A 19,547-nucleotide genomic window follows, 5' to 3' on the forward strand; every position below is an offset into this window, starting at 1 on the left:
CCCCCCTCTCTCCCCCCTCTCTCTCCCCCCCTCTCTCTCTCTCTCTCTCTCTCTCTCTCTCTCCCCCTCTCTCTCTCTCACTCTCTCCCCCCCTCTCTCTCCCCCCCCTCTCTCCCCCCCTCTCTCTCCCCCCCTCTCTCTCTCTCTCTCTCCCCCTCTCTCTCTCTCACTCTCTCCTCTCTCTCTCTCTCCTCTCTCTCTCTTTCCCTACCCCCTCTCCCCCCTCCCCTCCCCCCTCTCCTCCCTCCCTCCCCCCTCCCTCTCTCACTCCCTCCCCCCTCCCCCCTTCCTCCCCCCTCTCCTCCTTCCCTGTATCCTTAGAGCTCTATGATCAGCTTTCCTTCATCGTCGTCGTCGCTGCTGCTCTCCCCCCCCTCCCCCTGGCAGAGGGGGGGCAGCGGCCCCACCGTGAACTGGTGTCCTCCGAGACCGGCCTCAGAGAACACCGCCATCGCCTCCTCCTCCTCCTCCTCCTCCTCCTCCTCCTGGTGCTGGAGATGGTGTTGGTACCCTCCTCCTCCTCCTCCTCCTCCTCCTCCTCCCTCGAGAGGGTTCCCACAGTGCGTCTCCCCCCCCCCCGGGCAGGGCGGGGGCAGGGCGGGGCAGGGGGAGGGGTGAGGGGCGTACACGGGGCAGTGTGGGGGGGCGGGGCTCTGGAGGCAGCAGCACGCCGCGGTGTCGGAGCAGTGAGTGAGCGGCGTGTGGATCCCGGCCGACACGGCCGCCCAGGTAGACCCGGGGGCCGCGGGGGGGTCCCCCGCCAGCCGTGATGTCACGTCCTGCGCTCCGGCGGGGTTCTGGCGCCGGGGATCGGCTCGAGTGGCGAGGGCGTCGGGTTCGGGGAGGCGAACATCCCGGTGGTCGTCTCGTCCCGAGCACGCCCGCCAGTCGGACACCTGGACCCGCCCCTCGCGGCCGACGCCCCTCTCTGAAGGCGGAACCCCGGAGAGGGCGGGGCCGGCTGTAGAGTGGGCGGAGCCGGCTGTGGAGTGGGCGGAGCCGGTGGTATAATGGGCGGATCCGGCGGTGTAGTGGGTGGAGCCGGCTGTAGAGTGGGCAGGACCGGCTGTAGAGTGGGCGGGGCCTGAGGTCGATTGGGTGGAGCCTGGAGCAGAGTGGGAGGGGCCGGCTGTAGATTGGGTGGGACCAGCTGTGGAGTGGGCGGAGCCGGCTGTCGAGTGGGCGGGGCCTAGTGTAGAGCGGGCGGGGCTGGCTTTAGGGTCGGCGGTCAGAGTGGGTGTGACATCACCTCCGGCAGATGCGAGGGGGGGAAGGGGCGTCCCGCCCGTGGGCCCCGCCCACAGGCCGCTAGACATTCCGTGGGGGGTCCGGGGCCGTGGGACGTCAGGGGGGTCCTCCTCCACCTCCTGAGGAGAGAGCACACCAGGGGAGAGCATCACCGCCGTCAGCTGTTTGATTGGTGGGCTGGTTCCTCCGTGTCGACGGCCCTCGGTTCCCCGGTCAGAACCTCCGGTCCGCGCTCTGGGTTCTGTGACAGCACCCGACCGGAGGGGTCGAAGGGCGCCAGCCTCAAAGACCATCGTAAGAATGTTCTCTCTGGGAGTTACTTCAAATGGAAAGGACATTTCAATTCATAGATCGTTTTTCCTCTAAACCATCCTAAATCATTTGAATGAATGTTGAAGAGCACAATGTAGAAATACCTTTTTGGTTATTGAAAGTTATAAGTCGCATGACTCAAATTTGCTTTAAGCCCAATAAAGCCCCTACACTAGATCAAAATAACTGCTTTTGATGTGCAGTAACCTATATATCGTTTTTCTCCATGAGTGAAGGAGTTGGCAAGTTGGCACTTCCTCCCCTTTTCCCAGAGAATGTCTGATACTCTCTCCTCGCCCTTAGAGCGCACAGACAGTCACGCCTGCAGATGTCTTTACTTTAAACCGATAAAACCCTCTAACCTCGTGTTAGAAATCAACCCCCTTGCAACTGTCTGGGATTACCCCCCCCCCCCCCCACACCCTCTTCAACCAGTAGCACATCCTGGATCCCCCGCCCCGGCTCACCTCCACACTCTGCTGATCCGTCTCCCGTGCCCCCCCCAGGCTGTTCTGCTCTGGCGCGATCCCAACGCTGTCTGGCAGCCCGGGGGAACTCCTACCCTGCTGGCTCTCTGGAGCCTTCTGGTCGGTGAGCCCCCCTGCCGGGGGGGGCTCTCCATGGGAAGGCCCTGGGGAGGGAATCAAGGGATGTTGAGTTAGCATTGTCCCTCTACGTTTGTAGCATCGATCGCTCTCACTCCCTCTCCTTCTCTAACAATATGTCTCCCTCTTTCTCTTGCTATCTCTCTCTCTCTCTCTCTCTCTCTTTCTCATTTTACCTGGCATAAAACTAGAAATAAAATCAGTCTACCGTCTAATACAGTGGTAACTGCACTTACTATCTTCTCAACGTGAGAAGGAAAGACCAGATTGCTGTTGGAGGATAGCCAGTGACTTTCCATACCGAGGAGATGTATACAGACATCTACCTCTGCTGTTAATGCGACCCTCCCACAAAGAAATACACAAGCCTGGTTAATATCCGTTGAGGTCATTATTTTGCCTAAATCTTCCTTATAACTAATATACAGTCCATCCTGTCCTTGTATATTATCATTGGTGTACTGCCAGTCAATGTCCTTAAAAACCATCAAACCTTTGGCCCACACACCATCTCAAGAGAAAGTTGACATTTACATACTGACTTACGAGCGGTGCTGACACAGCGGTAAGCAAAAAGGCAAAGTAAGTGTTAATTTGTGTGAGACCGCACTGTTCTAGTGTGTCTGTTGGGTGAACTTTGGTCAAGTGTCACTCTAAGATGAGTTAGCTGTAGCCAACCCCCATCCCCAACCTCTAGTGAGTATTTTATCAATGAGAAGAACTACTACAGCACAGCGCTCAGCCAAGGCCAGAAGGCAGAAGGTTAGCAGAGAACAGAGTTAACAGACGAGGCCTTTAGGTTTGGCTGCAGCAGCTCTCCCCAAAGTACATTGTAGTTCAGCTGTGAAGGAGGCGGCGGATGCGGTGAGCTGGCAACTTTTACCAGAGGTTTACAGAGACGGAGATATCAGATTGCGCCCATCAATCCACAAACTGCATACTGACATGATTAACCTGCAGCCTCTGGACACATTCTGTGGCACGCTTTGGGCCCTATTTTAACGGTCTGAAACGCAAGTGAGAAGCGCCAAGCGCAAGTAGCTTTGTGGGTGGTTCTATGGCGATGTCGCTATTTTACCGGCGCAAAAAATGACTCTTGCGTAGCCTAATTACCCGTAGGTGTGGTTTGGGCATAACGTGCAATAAACCAATGAGAGTGTCAGCTCCCATCCCCTTTAAGAGCCATGAGCGCATTTGAATCTGACGAGTTGATATTTTGACAGCGCGTCTGCAGTCCCCGATGAGACAGATGCACATGAATTTCAAACTTCAAATGGCTCAGTTTATGGCCAAATAATATGGCCTAAATCACACATGGAATAAGGTTTTCTTCCACAACTTCAGAAATCCAGGAGTCCTCAAATAAATTTTGGCAAAGAAAACTTATATGATATAACATTTGATATGCGGTAACTGTGGTTCTATTTAATGATATACGCAATGCATTATAAACATCATTTCTTATCAGTATTGTATGCATTATCGTTATCGACTGGTGTTCCTAATATGCATGTGTCCCCCCGTTAATATACATTGCCATGGACTGTATTATGTATTACGTGTTTAGTTTGCGTGTGTTTAAACAGATGGACGCACACACGCGCGCCCGCATTCATTAATTCTTTTACACATACACACACGCACGCCCGCATTCATTCATTCTATTTAACACTCACTCACGGTAAAAAAATGTTTTCTCACAAATATTCATCAATCCTAATAGTTATGGGCATGTACACGACAAAAAAATCTGTGTTTGCTGTACGGTGTTTGCAGATGCATTGATTTAAAAGTACAACTTATTACCGCTGTATCAGATGTTCTTTCCCAAATAATTTACCAAGAATGTGCGTCTAGGAAGATGAGAGAAACAAAGTGGATGCGCGAGGTGCACAAGCAACATTATGCATGCGCCCTTGAAATAGCATCTGAACAACGCGCCACTGACTTTAAACCAGGCATTTCCTGGTTTGTGGCGCAAGTCGTTTCTGAAACTGCAAAATAGCACCAGGGAACGTTTGCGCCAGAACACGCCTCCTCCTTTCGCCGAACCGCCCCTTGGGGCGCGAGATCATTCCCTAATTTACCGACGCGTGGCGCAGGAGGGAGTTCTCCTGTTTGCTAGTCTGCGCGAGTTGCAAACTAGCAACGACACATGCGCCAGTGATTAAGTCAATGGCGCCTGATGCAAGATAGGGCCCTATGTATTACATCTGCTATCAACTAGTGCCATCTTGTGGATGATGAGTATTACAAACTATAGAAAAGGTTTGTTCATTGTCTGTTATGGCAGATTTTGCAAAACTTCACAGAAAAAGTTTTTGTGTATCTTTTGTTCTTCTGTTGGCAACTAAAGTAGTTTTTTGGCCCTAGTATTATATTTTACACTAAGCACTCCCTCCCACCCCATTCCAATTGGCCCCCGGCATGTAAACAATCCTAACCATTGGGGAAGAGTTCCGTATTCTACGCCATTTTGGAAAGAATTTACAGAAGATAACATACAAAACACAACAGACAGAGGCCGTTGATTGGCTGTGACCAGAACACGATGCAGTGACACTCAGTTGGCTTCCACCCTTGAAGAACTCGTAAAGGAAACGTACCCGGGGGCTGTGGTCGGGGGAGGTCCGCAGGCGAGGGGACCGAGTCCCAGACAGCGGCGTCGTGTTGAGGCGTTGAGTGGATCAGAGACCCAGCCAGGCCGCGCCCTGCGTCACCGCGTCTGAAGAGCTGCAGAGGTGTGTCTGAGGGGCCCGGCCCAGGGTCCACCAGGTCGTCGCCACCACTACCACCACCACCTCCACCACCACCCCAATCCCCTCCACCACCTCCACCACCACTACCCCCACTACCACACACGGGCAGGTCGACTGTCACCTCCGCTGGAGCCCTGCAGCATTCGTCGTTGACTTCTGGGAGCAGCGACGCCCCGTCCCCAGGGTGGGGGGCAACGTGGCTGGTCTCAGCATGGGTCCAGGCCCATGCCCTGCCATCCCTACCCTGAGAGGCGGTGGGTCGTTCCTTGAGCGTAGCAGTCACTCCCTCCACGGTGCAGGTTATTGCCCTCCGACTTAGAGGAGTGTGTTGGCTTGCTTGGCTTCCTTCCTGTATTAATCCACCAGGGAACAGAGAGGTCACGTCCCCCAGTTCTGCAGCATTAAGACCAGCTGAGACCGAATGGTCGGGTTCCCCTTTTGGTATCATTGCGTCAGGCCTCGCCGCTTTAGGCAAGGCCTCGTTGCTGCCGGTGCCAAATCTGCTTTCTGCAGCTGTGTTGTGGTTAGAATCACTGTTTGGGTGAATGGGGGGTTGAAGAGACCGAGAGACATCGATGTTATCTGACGCCGGAGTCTGACTGACACCTGCCTGTCCCATAGAGTTCAGAATGACGGACTGCAGGTCAGGTGAATGTGGGGGCGCCAAGTTTTCCACCTCCCTTTGATCACAGGTTGATTGATGGGCCCTTTTCCCCCGGGCAGTGTCTGCAGGCCCAGTGAAGCGGGGGACAGGGGTCTGGGGTTTTTGCTCTGATGTACCCGCCTGCTTCCTCATCCGTTGCTCGAAAAGAGCCAGCTGCTCGTCAGATATGATCTGCAGACAGATCTGGAGATTGGCCGTCTGGACGTGGAACACCGTCCGAAAGGGGTCCAGCTGCCCAGCTTCAAACGGCCCCATCTGACGGGGGGGCTCGGGTACCAGGTGCCCACCTGTTCTCGCGTCCCCTCGGGTCGACTGCCCCAAAGAGGGGAGTGAGCGTAAAGGGTCCGGGTGGGGCGGATTCAGCCGGGGACCTTGGGAGAAAGTGGTGAGGGTCGTGGAGGTGGACGACGACAGAATCGCTGAGCGGCTGTTCTGTCTCACTGTAGTTGAGGCCGTGATGGATCGGTTTGGCAGCACAGGTCTGGCTAAGCAGGCGGCATGGAGGGCCATGACGGGTTTAAAGGCTGAGGCCTGGATTACAGTCGGGGAGCATAACTCTTTACAATGGCTACGCATTGTGGCAGTGGCTGTGGTGATGGTTGTGCAATGTCTCTGAGTAACAGCCAGCGTCGGACTCCCCCATGTAGTTCCACCTGGTACGAAGGATTCACACATGTTCACCGTCTGTGTGGAGTTTCTGGCCTCTGTGCTTTGAGGATACCCTGAAAGCACGTGGGGTTGCAGAGTTAATTCGCTCCCAGAGGACGTTGTGTTTCCGATGCCGGGTAAGAAGTGTGGATTATCAGAAGGAGAGGAGACACTCGTGAGGCCGTAGTCAATGTTTCTTTTTGACACTTTGACAGTGTGCAGTGAGGGCGTAGATCTGGTCTCAGTGGTGGTGGGGATCTTGAGTTGATACTTTGGCAGGAAGCTGGGCTTGGCGGAGGAGAGGAGAGAAACGGAAGAAGGAGGTTTTATAGATGTTTGCACATTTGATGCACTGATGCACGGAGCCACAAGGCCTCCCCCGAGCCGATCAAGTCTCTGATCCAAATGCAGGCTAACCTGACAAACGTTTGTATTCCGTGTGGGGAAAACGTCAAGAAGGGAGGTGGAGGGGTTGTTTATTTTGTTGTGGTCTGCTGCCGTTCTTGAGGGATTTACTACTGTCCTGTCATGGGTTCGTTGCTTTTTCCTGTCTGAAGGAATGTGGGCCCTCTGGGGTGGTGAGATGGAGTGAGTGTGTTTCTCTTTGCCAGCATGCCTCTCTGCTGGTCGGCCCGTGACATCTGTCTTGCTGTGGTTCTCTGGCGATCTGTTCGGGGTGACATGCAGCGTGGACAAGGACGCATGACTGAGGGGTGGGGGCCTGGGAGAGCTGCACGCCTGATGAACCCTCCTGGGTTTGGGATTCAACTCCAGACCTGGCACCGGCGGGGGGTGGGCAGGCAGGCAGGACGTATGGCAGACAGTTACCCCACTGGTGGTCAAGCCTGCTGTCGTTGTCCAATCACTGGGACTCTTCCCACTTTGGGCCATCAAATGCTCCGGCCTCGACGACGATGGATCCTCGGCAGCGGACGCCACACTACCCCCGGCCTTTGTAGTGTTGTAGAGCTTCTTGAACGTGCCTCCCTTGTAGGTGTACCACTTGTTGTAGGTGAACTTCTGCGCCTTTTTCCTGGGCCGCTTTCGGTCGCTCGGCTCCCCGCCACCTCCCCCGTCACAGCTGAGGTCTCTGTTTATCGGCAGCCTCTCTGCTGACGAATGCGTGAAGAAAGGACCTTCTGTTGCGTGGTTGCAGTCCACGGCGGTCTGGCGCACCAGCGGGCGGTGGGCGGGCACCTGCTGGTCCACAGATTTGCCGGGAAAGGTCGTCGGGTGGACAGGGTTGGAGCTCCCTCTGCGGATCATGGTGACATCGTCTCTGGGGTAGGAGAAGCTGTGGTTGCCCTGCTCCGGGGGCAGGAGTGCGATGCTGTACGGCAGGGAGCTGCTCCTGGTGAGAGGGGCCTGCTCCGTGCTCGCTGAGCCGGGCGGCTGCAGGGAGCTCTGCAGGGAGCTCTGCAGCTCGGGCCTCCTGTTGCCCGGGAGCCTGGCGATCGGAGAGAGATTGTTCCGCATGTCAAAGTGAAAAGAGTCCTTGTACGTGTAGGGCATGGGTAGGTCGATGCTGCCCTGCTTGGATAGCACCGTCTTCCGGGGCCTCATGGTCTTCAGCTTCTTGTCGTCCACCACGACGCTGTTCTCCGAGATGAGCTTGGATATGTGCTCCTCCAGGGATCTCTGCTCCCTCACAGGCACCCCGTCCCTGGGGTCCGGTCCGTTCTGGCTGCTACCAGACCGGTCGTGGTGCTCCGTGATGCACTCTGGGAGGGCGTCCATGTTGTGGTCTGTGCTCTCGCTGAAGCCTGAGTCGGTGCTCGTGTGGCTCTTGGGTTTCCCTCTCGACACTTCACCCGCCCACTCTTTAAAGACCTGTGTTGCCGCTTGCCTCTGAAGGGGAAGGTGTCGATTTGGCGTCACACTTTGACACTTTTTGGTTTCACACTCTTTCCCTCTCACTACCTCCTTCGCTACGCCTGGTCTTTGAGCAGGCACTGGCTTCTGTGTTGCAGAGCTCGTGTCAATCGTTCCCTGGACGGGGTCTCCAGTGGGGCCCCGTTCTGGGTCCGTCCCTGGTTTTGCTCTGGCTGCGTAGGAGTACTTGTTGACCTCTTCCTCCAGGCTCCCCGACTCCTCCTCGACCTGGCTGTCCAGAGACGAGCCGCACAGGCTGGATCCGCATCCGCTCTCCAGGCTGCTGCTGCTGCTGGCGCAGCGCCCCGCCTCGGCCGAGAGGCGCGCGTGAGCCTGGGTGCGCTTGTGCTTGTACAGGTTGCTCTGCGTCTTGAAGGAGACCCGGCAGGTGAGGCAGGGGTAGGGCCGCTCGCCGGTGTGGCAGCGCAGGTGCTTCTCCAGCACGCTGGGCTTCATGCAGTCCCGGCCGCAGTGCGGACACACGTGCTTCCCCGCCGCCCGGGGCCTGGTGGCGGGGGTGAGAGGGGTGAGGGGGACGGCGGCCGCGAGGCCCAGCTCCTGATGCAGGGGCTGGAGCCCGCCGGAGAGGTGCACCGTCAGGAAGGGGAGGGCGTCTTTGGTGTAGAGGGGGGGCACGGCCAGATGGAGGGTGGCAGGCTCACGTTGGGGAGTCCCTGGAAACTGAGCCCGCGGGAACAGCTGCTGGGTGGGCAGGGGGGCGGGCACGGCTCGGATGTAAACAGCAGTCAGCGGGGCCTGGGTGTCCATCTTCCTCTCTGTCGGCACGGCAACCGAGCCGTACAACAGAGCGCTCACAGATTGTGCCTTGCCAGTCTCCATGGTAATGCCGTTGCCGTTGTCGCGATGTAACCCAGCGCTGGTGAATATGATTACCTGCAAGATAGGCACACAGTTTGTTCAGTTAGGACCCCGTCTCTGCCTGGATCAGGGCTGTGATCGGAATGGACCTCTCTAGTGTAGCTGCACAGAAGCGGTGAAAGCTCAATCACCCGTGTGGCGATTAGAGAGGAGGAGGTGGTGAGTATTGGAATGGGGAGAATCTGGCGAGTCGTGACTCAAGACCATAATGTGAACTGCATGTCGTCATTCATCATTCTGGCAGAGACTTGACAAAGTGTGAAGAGATGAATGGATGTTGCACACGAACAACAGGTCCTTGATCATTACAGCACCGTGGCAATTCACATCCAGATCATGATGTCATGTCAGTTTTGATAAGGGGGAATTCAGATACAAGGGTCGCAGTATGCTGACAGATAAACACTGGACGGAGCGCATGGCCCTGATGTTTATTTCAACCCAGGCTGCAGGAAATGCCAAATGTATATATTCAAATGTGGTGATTTAAAAGAGATGTGAAGATTGAGATGGATAGAGGGGAGAGAGAGAGAGAGAGAGAGAGAGAGAGAGAGAGAAAGATAGAGAGAGAGAGAGAGAGAGAGAGAGAGAGAGAGAGAGATGCAGACAAACTGTGAAAGTTACCCACACTTTAAACATTTCAACCATGCCTCATCTATCTTTTATTTACCAGGAAAATGCAAATGTGTGTTCTATGGTGTTGCGTGGAAGTCACGTTGAAGTGTGCAGGTTTTGCATAATGGTCATGTCAGAGTGGTGTGGGCACAGGGCTGTAGTGTTCGGTCTTTGTAGATCATAAGCACACCAAATCAAAGTTATATTCATCCATGTAGATGATGGTTTGTCTCATCTACGAGGAAATAGTCCAATTGAAATGAACCCTGATCCTTTACACAGGCAGATAGATGGAGAAACCCTGATCAAAAAGTTTTGTAGTTGTGAATACTATTTTGTATATATGTTCTTCATTTTAATAAATAAAGATTCAAAAATCTCAAAATTCATGCACAGTGTTAGAATCATCTTGTCTTTGACATTGGTTAGAGTGTTGTATCCACCAGAAAACAATGCTAATCACTAATCATAAGACACCAGTGTGAGCAAACCATGAGCCGAGCAACTTACCTCCTCACTAAAGTTCTCCTCGTTCCCTCAACATCCATCAGCGACAACGCACCCTGTGGAACACCTCCTTAATGTACAAGAACAAGGTAGTCACAGCTCACGGTGAATCACACACACTGATCAATGGCCTTTTGATCCTCTGCTCTGTAAGAGTTCAAACGGGCGTCTGACAGAACAATTTCCTGTCACAAAGAAGTGGAACATATGCAAATGAGGAAAGATGCACTGTGACAGAGTGATAAGGCAGAGCGAGAGAGAGCGTGCGAGAGAGAGCGTGTGAGAGAGAGAGAGGGGAGGGTGGGGGGGGTCGTGAAGATAAAGAAAAGGAATGGATGAGGCTGAGCTGGGTGAGCAGAAATGAGCAACAGTCCGACAAAGACCTGCTCCACAACTACCCCAACACCAACAGCAACAACACCAGCAGATCAACGTGAATGACATGAACACATCAACACGTTGTTAACCCAAATAGACAAATAGATGTCACCACAGATGACATGTTTGCATAGGCACACACTGCACCGCTCAGTATTGCAGAACTGAAATTGTGAAAATACCTCCTGGATAGAGGAAGTTCCCTCTTCCCTGCACAGGAGGGGCAAGCCTTACCTTTCTCCAACATGATGGCTCCACTGGCTGGCTGGCTGGCTGGCTTGCTGGCTGGCTGGCTGGCTGGCTGGCTGGCTGGCTTTGACGGCAAACAGTGGTGATCAAAAAGAAGATGCATGCGCTCTCTCCTCCACCACCACCACCATCACCACCCACACACACCTCCTCCCACACACGGAGCCACACAGCACGCCCACCCCGGGCGCGGGGAGCCACAGTGCTGGGCGGTATGTAGACAGAAGCACCACTCTTTGCATTACCATGCATTACCTCTGGATTCACCCTGGACCGTCTGCGTGGATCGACTGGTGCTGAGCCATAACTCTCTCTGCAGTGAGAGAGAGTTATGGTTCTGTAGACTAGAGAGTAATTACACTGAAAAGACAAAATGTCCTTGATATTACTCACTGACTTAGAAAAACAGCATCAACGCATCCTGTGTCTGCGAGTTCAGAGCAGATACAGGGCGGCGGACATCCCTGGCAGAGCAGAAACTGGTATTTTATCGAAAAGGACTGTGGGAACTAAGCTCTTGGTGGTACAACACACTCTCTGTTTTGTTCAGGCTCCTGCATGGTATTTTTGGCTGCTGTTTGCCCAAGCTCTGTCCAAGTAAAGAGAACATTTATTGATCGCCTTCAGCCACAGTGATCCGTTTTATACAAAGCAACAGCGAGAAGACTTCCATTACCTCATTTTGGAAGCAACAGGTTGTTAATGCATAATGGTAGCATGGGAAATGACTAATAAACCAAGCCATTATTAACATATATATATATATATATATATATATATATATATATATATACACACCGGTATATATACACAGCCAACAAGATACACCCTATCACCATATGTTTATCATATGCACACATGACTAGATCAACAACCCCACACCCTACCGCTCCCATACACCCACGTCCCCTACTCCACCCAATCCTTGCTTGCAATAACATCATGCAGAGGACGGACGTCGTGCTGCCTGGCCGGCCTCTATCTGACGGGTGAGGAGGCTGGAGACCTTCTCCTCCACGGCCTCTCTGCCCTGGGGATGGGAGCTTCCTTCAGGTGAGGCTGGCCTGACTCCACCTTCCTCCTCGCCTGGAAACAGGACTTTAAACCAGCCAATGGTCACTGAGGACCGGGTGTGCTTTTGGGTCAGGTTTAGGACACAGGTTTGTGCACCACAATGTAGGTTCCCTATTGGGTTAATCTGTTGTCACACACTGGTAATCATAACGGGATATAAACGTTAAATGCTGCAGTTTGGTTTTTTTCCTCTTTTTTTTTTTTTTTTTTTTTTTTTTTTTACAGTTGCACTATATCCGCCATGTGTGGTAACCACACGATACTTGGCACACAAACAAATGATTTCTGTATCGCTTTTGCTGGTACAGAAACTGGTTTCCAAGGCAACTGACTGGCTGGTACGCCGATAGCATGTATTCCGTTGACATGGTAACGGGACACCTCCAACAGGCCTGTGTGTGTGTGTGTGTGTGTGTGTGTGTGTGTGTGTGTGTGTGTGTGTGTGTGTGTGTGTGTGTGTGTGTGTGTGTGTGTGTGTGTGTGTGTGTGTGTGTGTGTGTGTGTGTGTGTGTGTGTGTGTGGTGATGCGCTGCTTGTGTAAGCGGCCTCACCTGGCCCCAGCCAGATGGATTGGACTCTGGGGCCAGGTGAGGCTGCACACCTGTGGTGCATTGAGTTATCAATGTGCAACAGAGTAAGCCCGCCATCGCCACAAACACACCGAGCACCAGGTCACGATTCAGTGCCAATCCACTGCCACAATAGACCGGGTTTCCAACCTGTACCCTGTGTCCGGACTTAACTGGTCTGGAGGAGACCAGTAAAAGTCACCCAGGACGCATTTAGCATGGCCAGTGCTACGTGTAGCAAGGGCCCTCGCTACACGTAGCAGCACTGCCCATTGCTGTGCTACATGTAGCACGGCAATGTATTTTCCACCATGTTTTTCTTTCTTTATTCAACACAGATGAGAAATTAAATAAAAACCATTAATTTCAATCATAAATCATAAAAATGTACCACCCCAAAAGCAATGGGTAATCATTTTATTTTATATGCATGGTAATATCGCACTATTTTTTCCCCCTTACATTCTAGGGAAACACAAAAACACCACGAATGAAAGGTCGGGTCACCTTGTGCGGTGGTTGCTAGGCGACCGGGCCTGGCTCCGTTCAGGGAAATAATAAACAACTCGACTCGCGAGCGCTCGAGAACTTGTTTAACTCCGCGTGTTTCCTTCCTCGTGCTCCAGGGGTCGGCTTGATTCGGTCAGCGCTGAGAAAAAAATAGTAGTCTGTATAATTATTACAGTTAAGTTTCTGTTGTATTTGTAAAGCAGTTGCGATTTGTGGAGCAGTGACAAATGGGTTTCAATACTATTTTATTTTGCGCCTATTATTTGAATGAGCATAATAGTCATAGTGATAGTAGCCTATTAGTATTTTAATAGCATTGTTAGAATATATATATGAGCTATTATTGAGAGACAATGCACATGCACTGGGCTTGGGCTTCTGTTACCAAGAAACCGCCAGCAGGAAGTGACAACTGACGACTGATAGTTTATACACACACACACACACGCGCGTGTGTGTGTGTGTGTGTGTGTGTGTGTGTGTGTGTGTGTGTGTGTGTGTGTGTGTGTGTGTGTGTGTGTGTGTGTGTGTGTGTGTGTGTGTGTGTGTACGAACGGACGGACGGACGGTTGCATAAAACATTAATTATGACGTTAAATTGACATTTTTGTCAATTATTCGTCAATTATTAGTAGATAATTATTATTATCTACTTCATATATAATATTGCATATTTTATATCATAATGTATTAGTAAAAGATGTGCTGTACTTTAGTGTCCCCTGCTGGATAATGGGAATGATTACTTCTAAAAGCCTTTAAGGCAGTAGAAGTAATCATGTCACGTAATAAAATCTATTCAATGAGAATATGACATTAATCCAATTAAATTTAACACCTCGAAAGTAAAATGTTGCCGAGTAGGATCAATAATTGCTTTAGGATGCAATACTCAAGCATATGTAAATATGACAATTGCGTACAATTAACGACACACACAAACATAGGATTTAATTGACTTATTCTATATATGAGTCATTCATTTATTTAGTATGGGTTGTTTATTCCCAATCGCTTTTCCATTCTTCGTTTTTCCCTCCGCTGCCACCGTCGTTGTACCTCACCGTACACACAGCGCACGCGTGGGTTCCAGCGCCACTGTAGCTGGGAGACTGATATTTGTAAGTTGTATGTTGTGAAAGTACACAAACGTATACATTCAGACTCGTGTGCATGATCTAGGTACACACACGTTCTGTAAAGGCACTAAGGGTTTTGTCCCGGTGGGTCGGAGTCTTCATTGTAAAGAGAAGCTAGCTGTGCTAACGACTAGCCGCTGGTAAACAAGCTTCATTCATTTAATGTCCGATGTTGATTGTGTTTATGCTGCGTTTGAAACGCGCTAACGTTGGTGTCGTGAGATATACTTTATGAATGCGACCAGCAAAGCAAACTCATTGCAACTCTAAATATCTTAAAATTAACCCAGGACTTGTCTTTTGTTCCAGACAAGTTGTGCTTTCGTAAGGTGCCCTGCTGCGGTTCAGTTGCCGCCCACCATGTATCGCCCCAAGCCCACCCTGAAGGACCGGCAGCACCTCTACAAGCTCATCATCAGCCAGCTGCTCTACGACGGCTACACCAGCATCGCCAACACCCTCATCAACGAGGTCAAGCCCCCCAACGTGGTGTCTCCTTCAGAACAGCTGATGCAGCTTGCCAAGATCGGTAAGGAATCACCTTAGGCTTTATATCTATTTCTTAATGAATGTGATTTAATTCAGAACGTTTCTAATGGCTGTGGAACACCTCAAGGCATGGAGAGCGACGACAGTGCGGTCCAGTACGCCATCGGGCGGTCCGACACAGTCGCCCCCGGAGTGGGCATAGACCTGGAGTTTGACGCCGACGTGCAGACGATGTCCCCGGAGGCGTCGGAGTACGAGACGTGCTACGTGACGTCGCACAAGGGCCCGTGCCGCGTCGCCACCTACAGCCGGGACGGGCAGCTCATCGCCACCGGCTCCGCCGACGCCTCCATCAAGATCCTGGACACGGAGCGCATGCTGGCCAAGAGCGCCATGCCCATCGAGGTACGCTGTCCGAGGACGTCGTCCGAGATGGTTCCCTTGTTATGCAATTTGTTGTTCAGTTTTACACAAACATTGCTTCATAAATAAAGTTTGAATGGCGGGTTGATCAATGTGCTGTGTGAGCCCCGTGGTTGAGATGATGGCGTTGTGGGTGAGTTGATGGCGTTGTTGGTGAGATGATGGCGTTGTGGGTGAGATGATGGCGTTGTGGTTGAGATGATGGCGTTGTGAGTGAGTTGATGGCGTTGTGGTTGAGATGATGGCGTTGTGGGTGAGTTGATGGCGTTGTGGTTGACCTTCTCATCGGTTCTCCACCGTTCAGGTGATGATGAACGAGACGGCTCAGCAGAACATGGAGAACCACCCGGTGATCCGGACGCTGTACGACCACGTGGACGAGGTCACCTGCCTCGCCTTCCACCCCACGGAGCAGATCCTGGCCTCTGGCTCACGGGACTACACCCTCAAACTGTTTGACTACTCCAAGCCGTCCGCCAAGAGGGCCTTTAAACACATCCAGGTCAGTGGGGGCGGGGCCTTAAAACACATGCAGGTCAGTGGGGGGCGGGGCCTTTAAACACATCCAGGTCAGTTGGGGGCGGGGCCTTAAAACACATCCAGGTCAGTGAGGGGCGGGGCCTTTAAACATACAGGTCGACGTGCTCAGAGCGAGATGGACCAGGTGTTTACAACGGCATGGGAGAAAGGATTACTAGTTAGCGGAGTAAGTTGGAGGAATCATGCTTATCTAAATTGGTGACTTATGTAAAGGAGTCAGTTAATGAGAAGATGGTCAACTATTGGATGATTCTAAATGTTTGCTAGAGGTAGCTAATCACATGCAAAGCTGAAGGACGAAGTTTGAAGAGAATTAATAGAACAATTAATAATTTGCATATCGGATACCTCAAACGCCCACCTGACTTGACCAACTGTCAAACAAAAGCAGGTGCCAAGATGTAAAAGTAGCTTTGCAGCATAAAATAATGGTGAGCTATAATGCAAACCTTTTCTCCTGGGCACTGAGTCGATTTTCTCTGTGAACTTGCGATGGAAACAGAGTATGATGGCTCCACTCCAATAAGGAGGCTGTTGGTTAATCTTGGTAGTGCTGCTCGTATCCCAAGGCATTCAAATGTTTCTCCCCTGGCTTTGAAGTCAAGTCTTGTGAAAGGTGCCGACGTGTGTGCTGTGATTTAAACCCTGCCCCCCCCCACCAGGAGGCTGAGATGCTGCGCTCCATCTCCTTCCACCCGTCGGGGGACTTCCTGCTGGTGGGCACCCAGCACCCCACCCTGCGGCTTTATGACGTCAACACCTTCCAGTGCTTCGTGTCCTGCAACCCGCTGGACCAGCACACGGACACCATCAGCGGCGTGGTGTACAACCACAGCGCCAACAACTACGTCAGCTGCAGCAAGGACGGCAGCATCAAGCTGTGGGACGGCGTGTCCAACCGCTGCGTCACCACCTTCGACAAGGCCCACGACGGCGCCGAGGTCTGCTCCGCCTTCTTCTCCAAGAACGCCAAGTACATCCTGTCCAGCGGCAAGGACTCTGTGGTGAAGCTGTGGGAGATCTCCACCGGCCGCACGCTCGTCAAGTACACAGGTGGGTGGCGGTGCTGGTCGCCGTGGTTACTCATCCTCTGCTGCCGTGGCGATGGTGCCGGTGGTATGGAGTGCTACCCGCTGGTATGGGTGGTGGGTTGTTGTCGTCGTGGTTACTCGTCTTCTGTTGTCAGGGCGATAGTGCCTCCGACGTAACTCTCACTGGTATGGGTGGTTGTCGTCGTCGTGGTTACTCGTCTTCTGCTGTCAGGGCGATAGTGCCTCCGACGTACTTCTCACTGGTATGGGTGGTTGTCGTTGTCGTGGTTACTCGTCTTCTGTTGTCAGGGCGATAGTGCCTCTGACGTACTTCTCACTGGTATGGGTTATTGTCGTGGTTACTCGTCTTCTGTTGTCAGGGTGATAGTGCCTCCGACGTACTTCTCACTGGTATGGGTCGTTGTCGTGGTTACTCGTCTTCTGTTGTCAGGGCGATAGTGCCTCCAACGTAACTCTCACTGGTATTGGTGGTTGTTGTTGTTACTCGTCTTCTGTTGTCAGGGCGATAGTGCCTCCGACGTAACTCTCACTGGTATGGGTGGTTGTTGTTGTCGTGGTTACTCGTCTTCTGTTGTCAGGGCGATAGTGCCTCCAACGTAACTCTCACTGGTATGGGTGGTTGTTGTTGTCGTGGTTACTCGTCTTCTGTTGTCAGGGCGATAGTGCCTCCACGAAACTCTCACTGGTATGGGTGGTTGTTGTTGTCGTGGTTACTCGTCTTCTGTTGTCAGGGCGATAGTGCCTCCGACGTACTTCTCACTGGTATTGGTGGTTGTTGTCGTCGTGGTTACTCGTCTTCTGTTGTCAGGGCGATAGTGCCTCCGACATACTTCTCACTGGTATGGGTTGTTGTCGTGGTTACTCGTCTTCTGTTGTCATGCCGATAGTGCCGATCGTACGTACTACTAGCTGGTCTTGGTGGTTGTTGTTGTTGTTTTTTACTTAAAGGATTAGTAAACCTGATAGTTTTGTGTCTTTTGTGTGTGTTGGTGAACATTTCTGCTCCATGTCGGCTACTTCCGGCTGAAGGACCTTTCCAGAGTGCTGGTTTTCTATTGGCTGCAAGCCCCTCTGAAGGGCCGGGGCTTGACGACGTTGGACTAAGTCCGTTTTTCTCGAGGAAGCTTTGCGACCATAACGGCGGCTCAGATCTCTTTTGTGTTTGAATCAAGACAGAAGTTCTGCTGCTGAAAAGGGGGTTTAGAAGCCCTTTGATTTTGCGGTGATTGTATTTTTTATCGTTACTCCAATTTAGATTGAAGCCTTGCATGCGTTCAGCCTCCCTTCTTAGTGTTTTTAGATACAGCGTTCTGCTCAATGTAAATGTAATGCTGATCCGCTGGATCACATGTCCAGCTGTGTCTCATTGGGGGGGACTGAGACAGGGGGGCTGGATGTTGTTGTGATGGCTTTCCCGGAGGGTGTGCTCAGAGCGGCCCCTAGATGGAGACATTCCTCTAGATCTGCATTTCACACTCCCGATATTCAATTTGGTTTCACATTCTAAAATAGTTGGACACATTCCACATTTCACACATCACACTAGAAACTCGGGGGGGTCATCTCTGGTCATCGTTTAGGGACGGCCCCGGACCCCATGAGGTAGGCTGGACCGCCTTAACTACGACATCCAAATATAGATAATTGCGTATATTAATAATATAATATTGTAATATTATACAAAAGTATACTAGTTTTCTAAACTTCATTCACTCTCGGTGTTCGGATCAGGCTGACAGCCTGCGTGACTTAAGCAATACGGCACTCGAGGTCGTGCTGTTGTACTGAACATCAGGGTGGCTTTGGTTCCATCGTAGGTACGGCGCCGTCATTAACACCTCTAAAGTGGAGTCATACAGGTTTAGTTAAAGGTCCCAGTGCTGTTATGCTCTATATATCATTATATCAGCACTCATGGAATGCCTCTTGTCCAATCAAATGACTTGGTCAGAACTAACTGTTGTATAAGTAAGCATAAATGGTGCAACCGCCTGCCGGTCAGACAGCACCGCCCCCACCTTAACTAACACATTATCCGCGGGGAACCCGGGTGTTTGTACTCGTCGTGCCTGACCCTGTTCCCCCCCCTTAGGCGCGGGTCTGAGCGGGCGTCAGATGCACCGCACGCAGGGCGTGTTCAACCACACGGAGGACTACGTGCTGCTGCCGGACGAGCGCACCATCTCCCTGTGCTGCTGGGACTCGCGCTCGGCCGAGCGGAAGAACCTGCTGTCGCTGGGCCACAACAACATCGTCCGCTGCATCGTGCACTCGCCCACCAACCCCGGCTTCATGACCTGCTCCGACGACTTCCGCGCCCGCTTCTGGTACCGGCGCACCACCACCGACTGAGTGGGGGGGGGGGATCCACCCCAGAGCAGAGAGGGACCAGGCCAAGATGGGACATTGGGGCCCTCCATCTCCGTCCTCTCTCTCTCCCTCATCCCTCTCTCTTACTCCTTTCTCCCTCACTCCTCTCTCCCCCTCCTCTTTGGGTTCCTCTGTCCTCTCGCTCTTCCTCCTCTCTGTCCTCTCGCTCTTCCTCCCCCTTCTCTCTCTCTTCGTTCTCGGTCTGCCTTCTCCCCCCCCCCCCGCGTCTGAGCCCTCTTCCTGTGCTGGGCTCTTATCCTCTTATCCTCTGTTATCCTCTGTCTGAGCGGTCCAGTGGAGGGCTCTGCACCAGCAGACAGGGGGCGCTGTTTCTGAGAGAACTCATCTGACTTTCTGTTGCCCTTGACAGGCTTCTGCTTCTGTGTGAATAGACCCTGTTTATCTGACTGAGTTCAGTCCTGTAGAATAAAGTGTTTATAATCCTTTCACATCCCTCCACAATTTGAAAATCGAAGAGTTGAAGGTTGTCTTTATACTTTTTTAATTTTGTGTAACTGTTGTTTTCCAGATTTCTAATAAACACATGAAACAACTATGCTGACTTATTTCATCAACGGATTAAGTCTGTCTTTTCTGACATCTAACATCAATTCTCAAGAAGCAGAAACGTGCATCTAACAAACA

The 19,547-nt window shown here is 52.1% G+C and overlaps 2 protein-coding genes across 3 annotated transcripts; one reads left to right on the forward strand and one right to left on the reverse strand.

Moving 5' to 3' along the window:
- Positions 1-317: 317 nt before the first annotated feature.
- On the reverse strand, positions 318-10,259 carry znf831 (zinc finger protein 831; the record flags this gene model as incomplete). Its single annotated transcript, XM_079747716.1, has 4 exons — positions 10,113-10,259; positions 4,772-9,002; positions 2,028-2,191; positions 318-1,367 (listed from the first exon to the last, which is right to left on the reverse strand). Exons 2-4 carry the CDS (start codon positions 8,946-8,948, stop codon positions 318-320), a joined length of 5,391 nt encoding a protein of 1,796 aa, XP_079603842.1. The 5' UTR covers positions 8,949-9,002; positions 10,113-10,259.
- A 3,701-nt stretch (positions 10,260-13,960) lies between these two features.
- Positions 13,961-19,426, forward strand: cstf1 (cleavage stimulation factor, 3' pre-RNA, subunit 1). 2 transcript variants are annotated; one of them, XM_079748033.1, is made up of 6 exons: positions 13,961-14,010; positions 14,338-14,557; positions 14,645-14,922; positions 15,245-15,442; positions 16,143-16,533; positions 18,625-19,426. In XM_079748033.1, exons 2-6 carry the CDS (start codon positions 14,389-14,391, stop codon positions 18,882-18,884), a joined length of 1,296 nt encoding a protein of 431 aa, XP_079604159.1. In that variant the 5' UTR covers positions 13,961-14,010; positions 14,338-14,388; the 3' UTR covers positions 18,885-19,426. The 2 variants fall into 2 exon arrangements, with proteins under 2 accessions (XP_079604159.1, XP_079604160.1); XM_079748034.1 differs by lacking the exon at positions 13,961-14,010 and adding an exon at positions 14,036-14,168.
- The last annotated feature ends 121 nt before the right edge of the window (positions 19,427-19,547 follow it).

The sequence above is a fragment of the Pollachius pollachius genome, assembly GCF_949987615.1.
Source record: "Pollachius pollachius genome assembly, chromosome: 12".
Taxonomy (NCBI): Eukaryota; Metazoa; Chordata; class Actinopteri; order Gadiformes; family Gadidae; genus Pollachius; species Pollachius pollachius.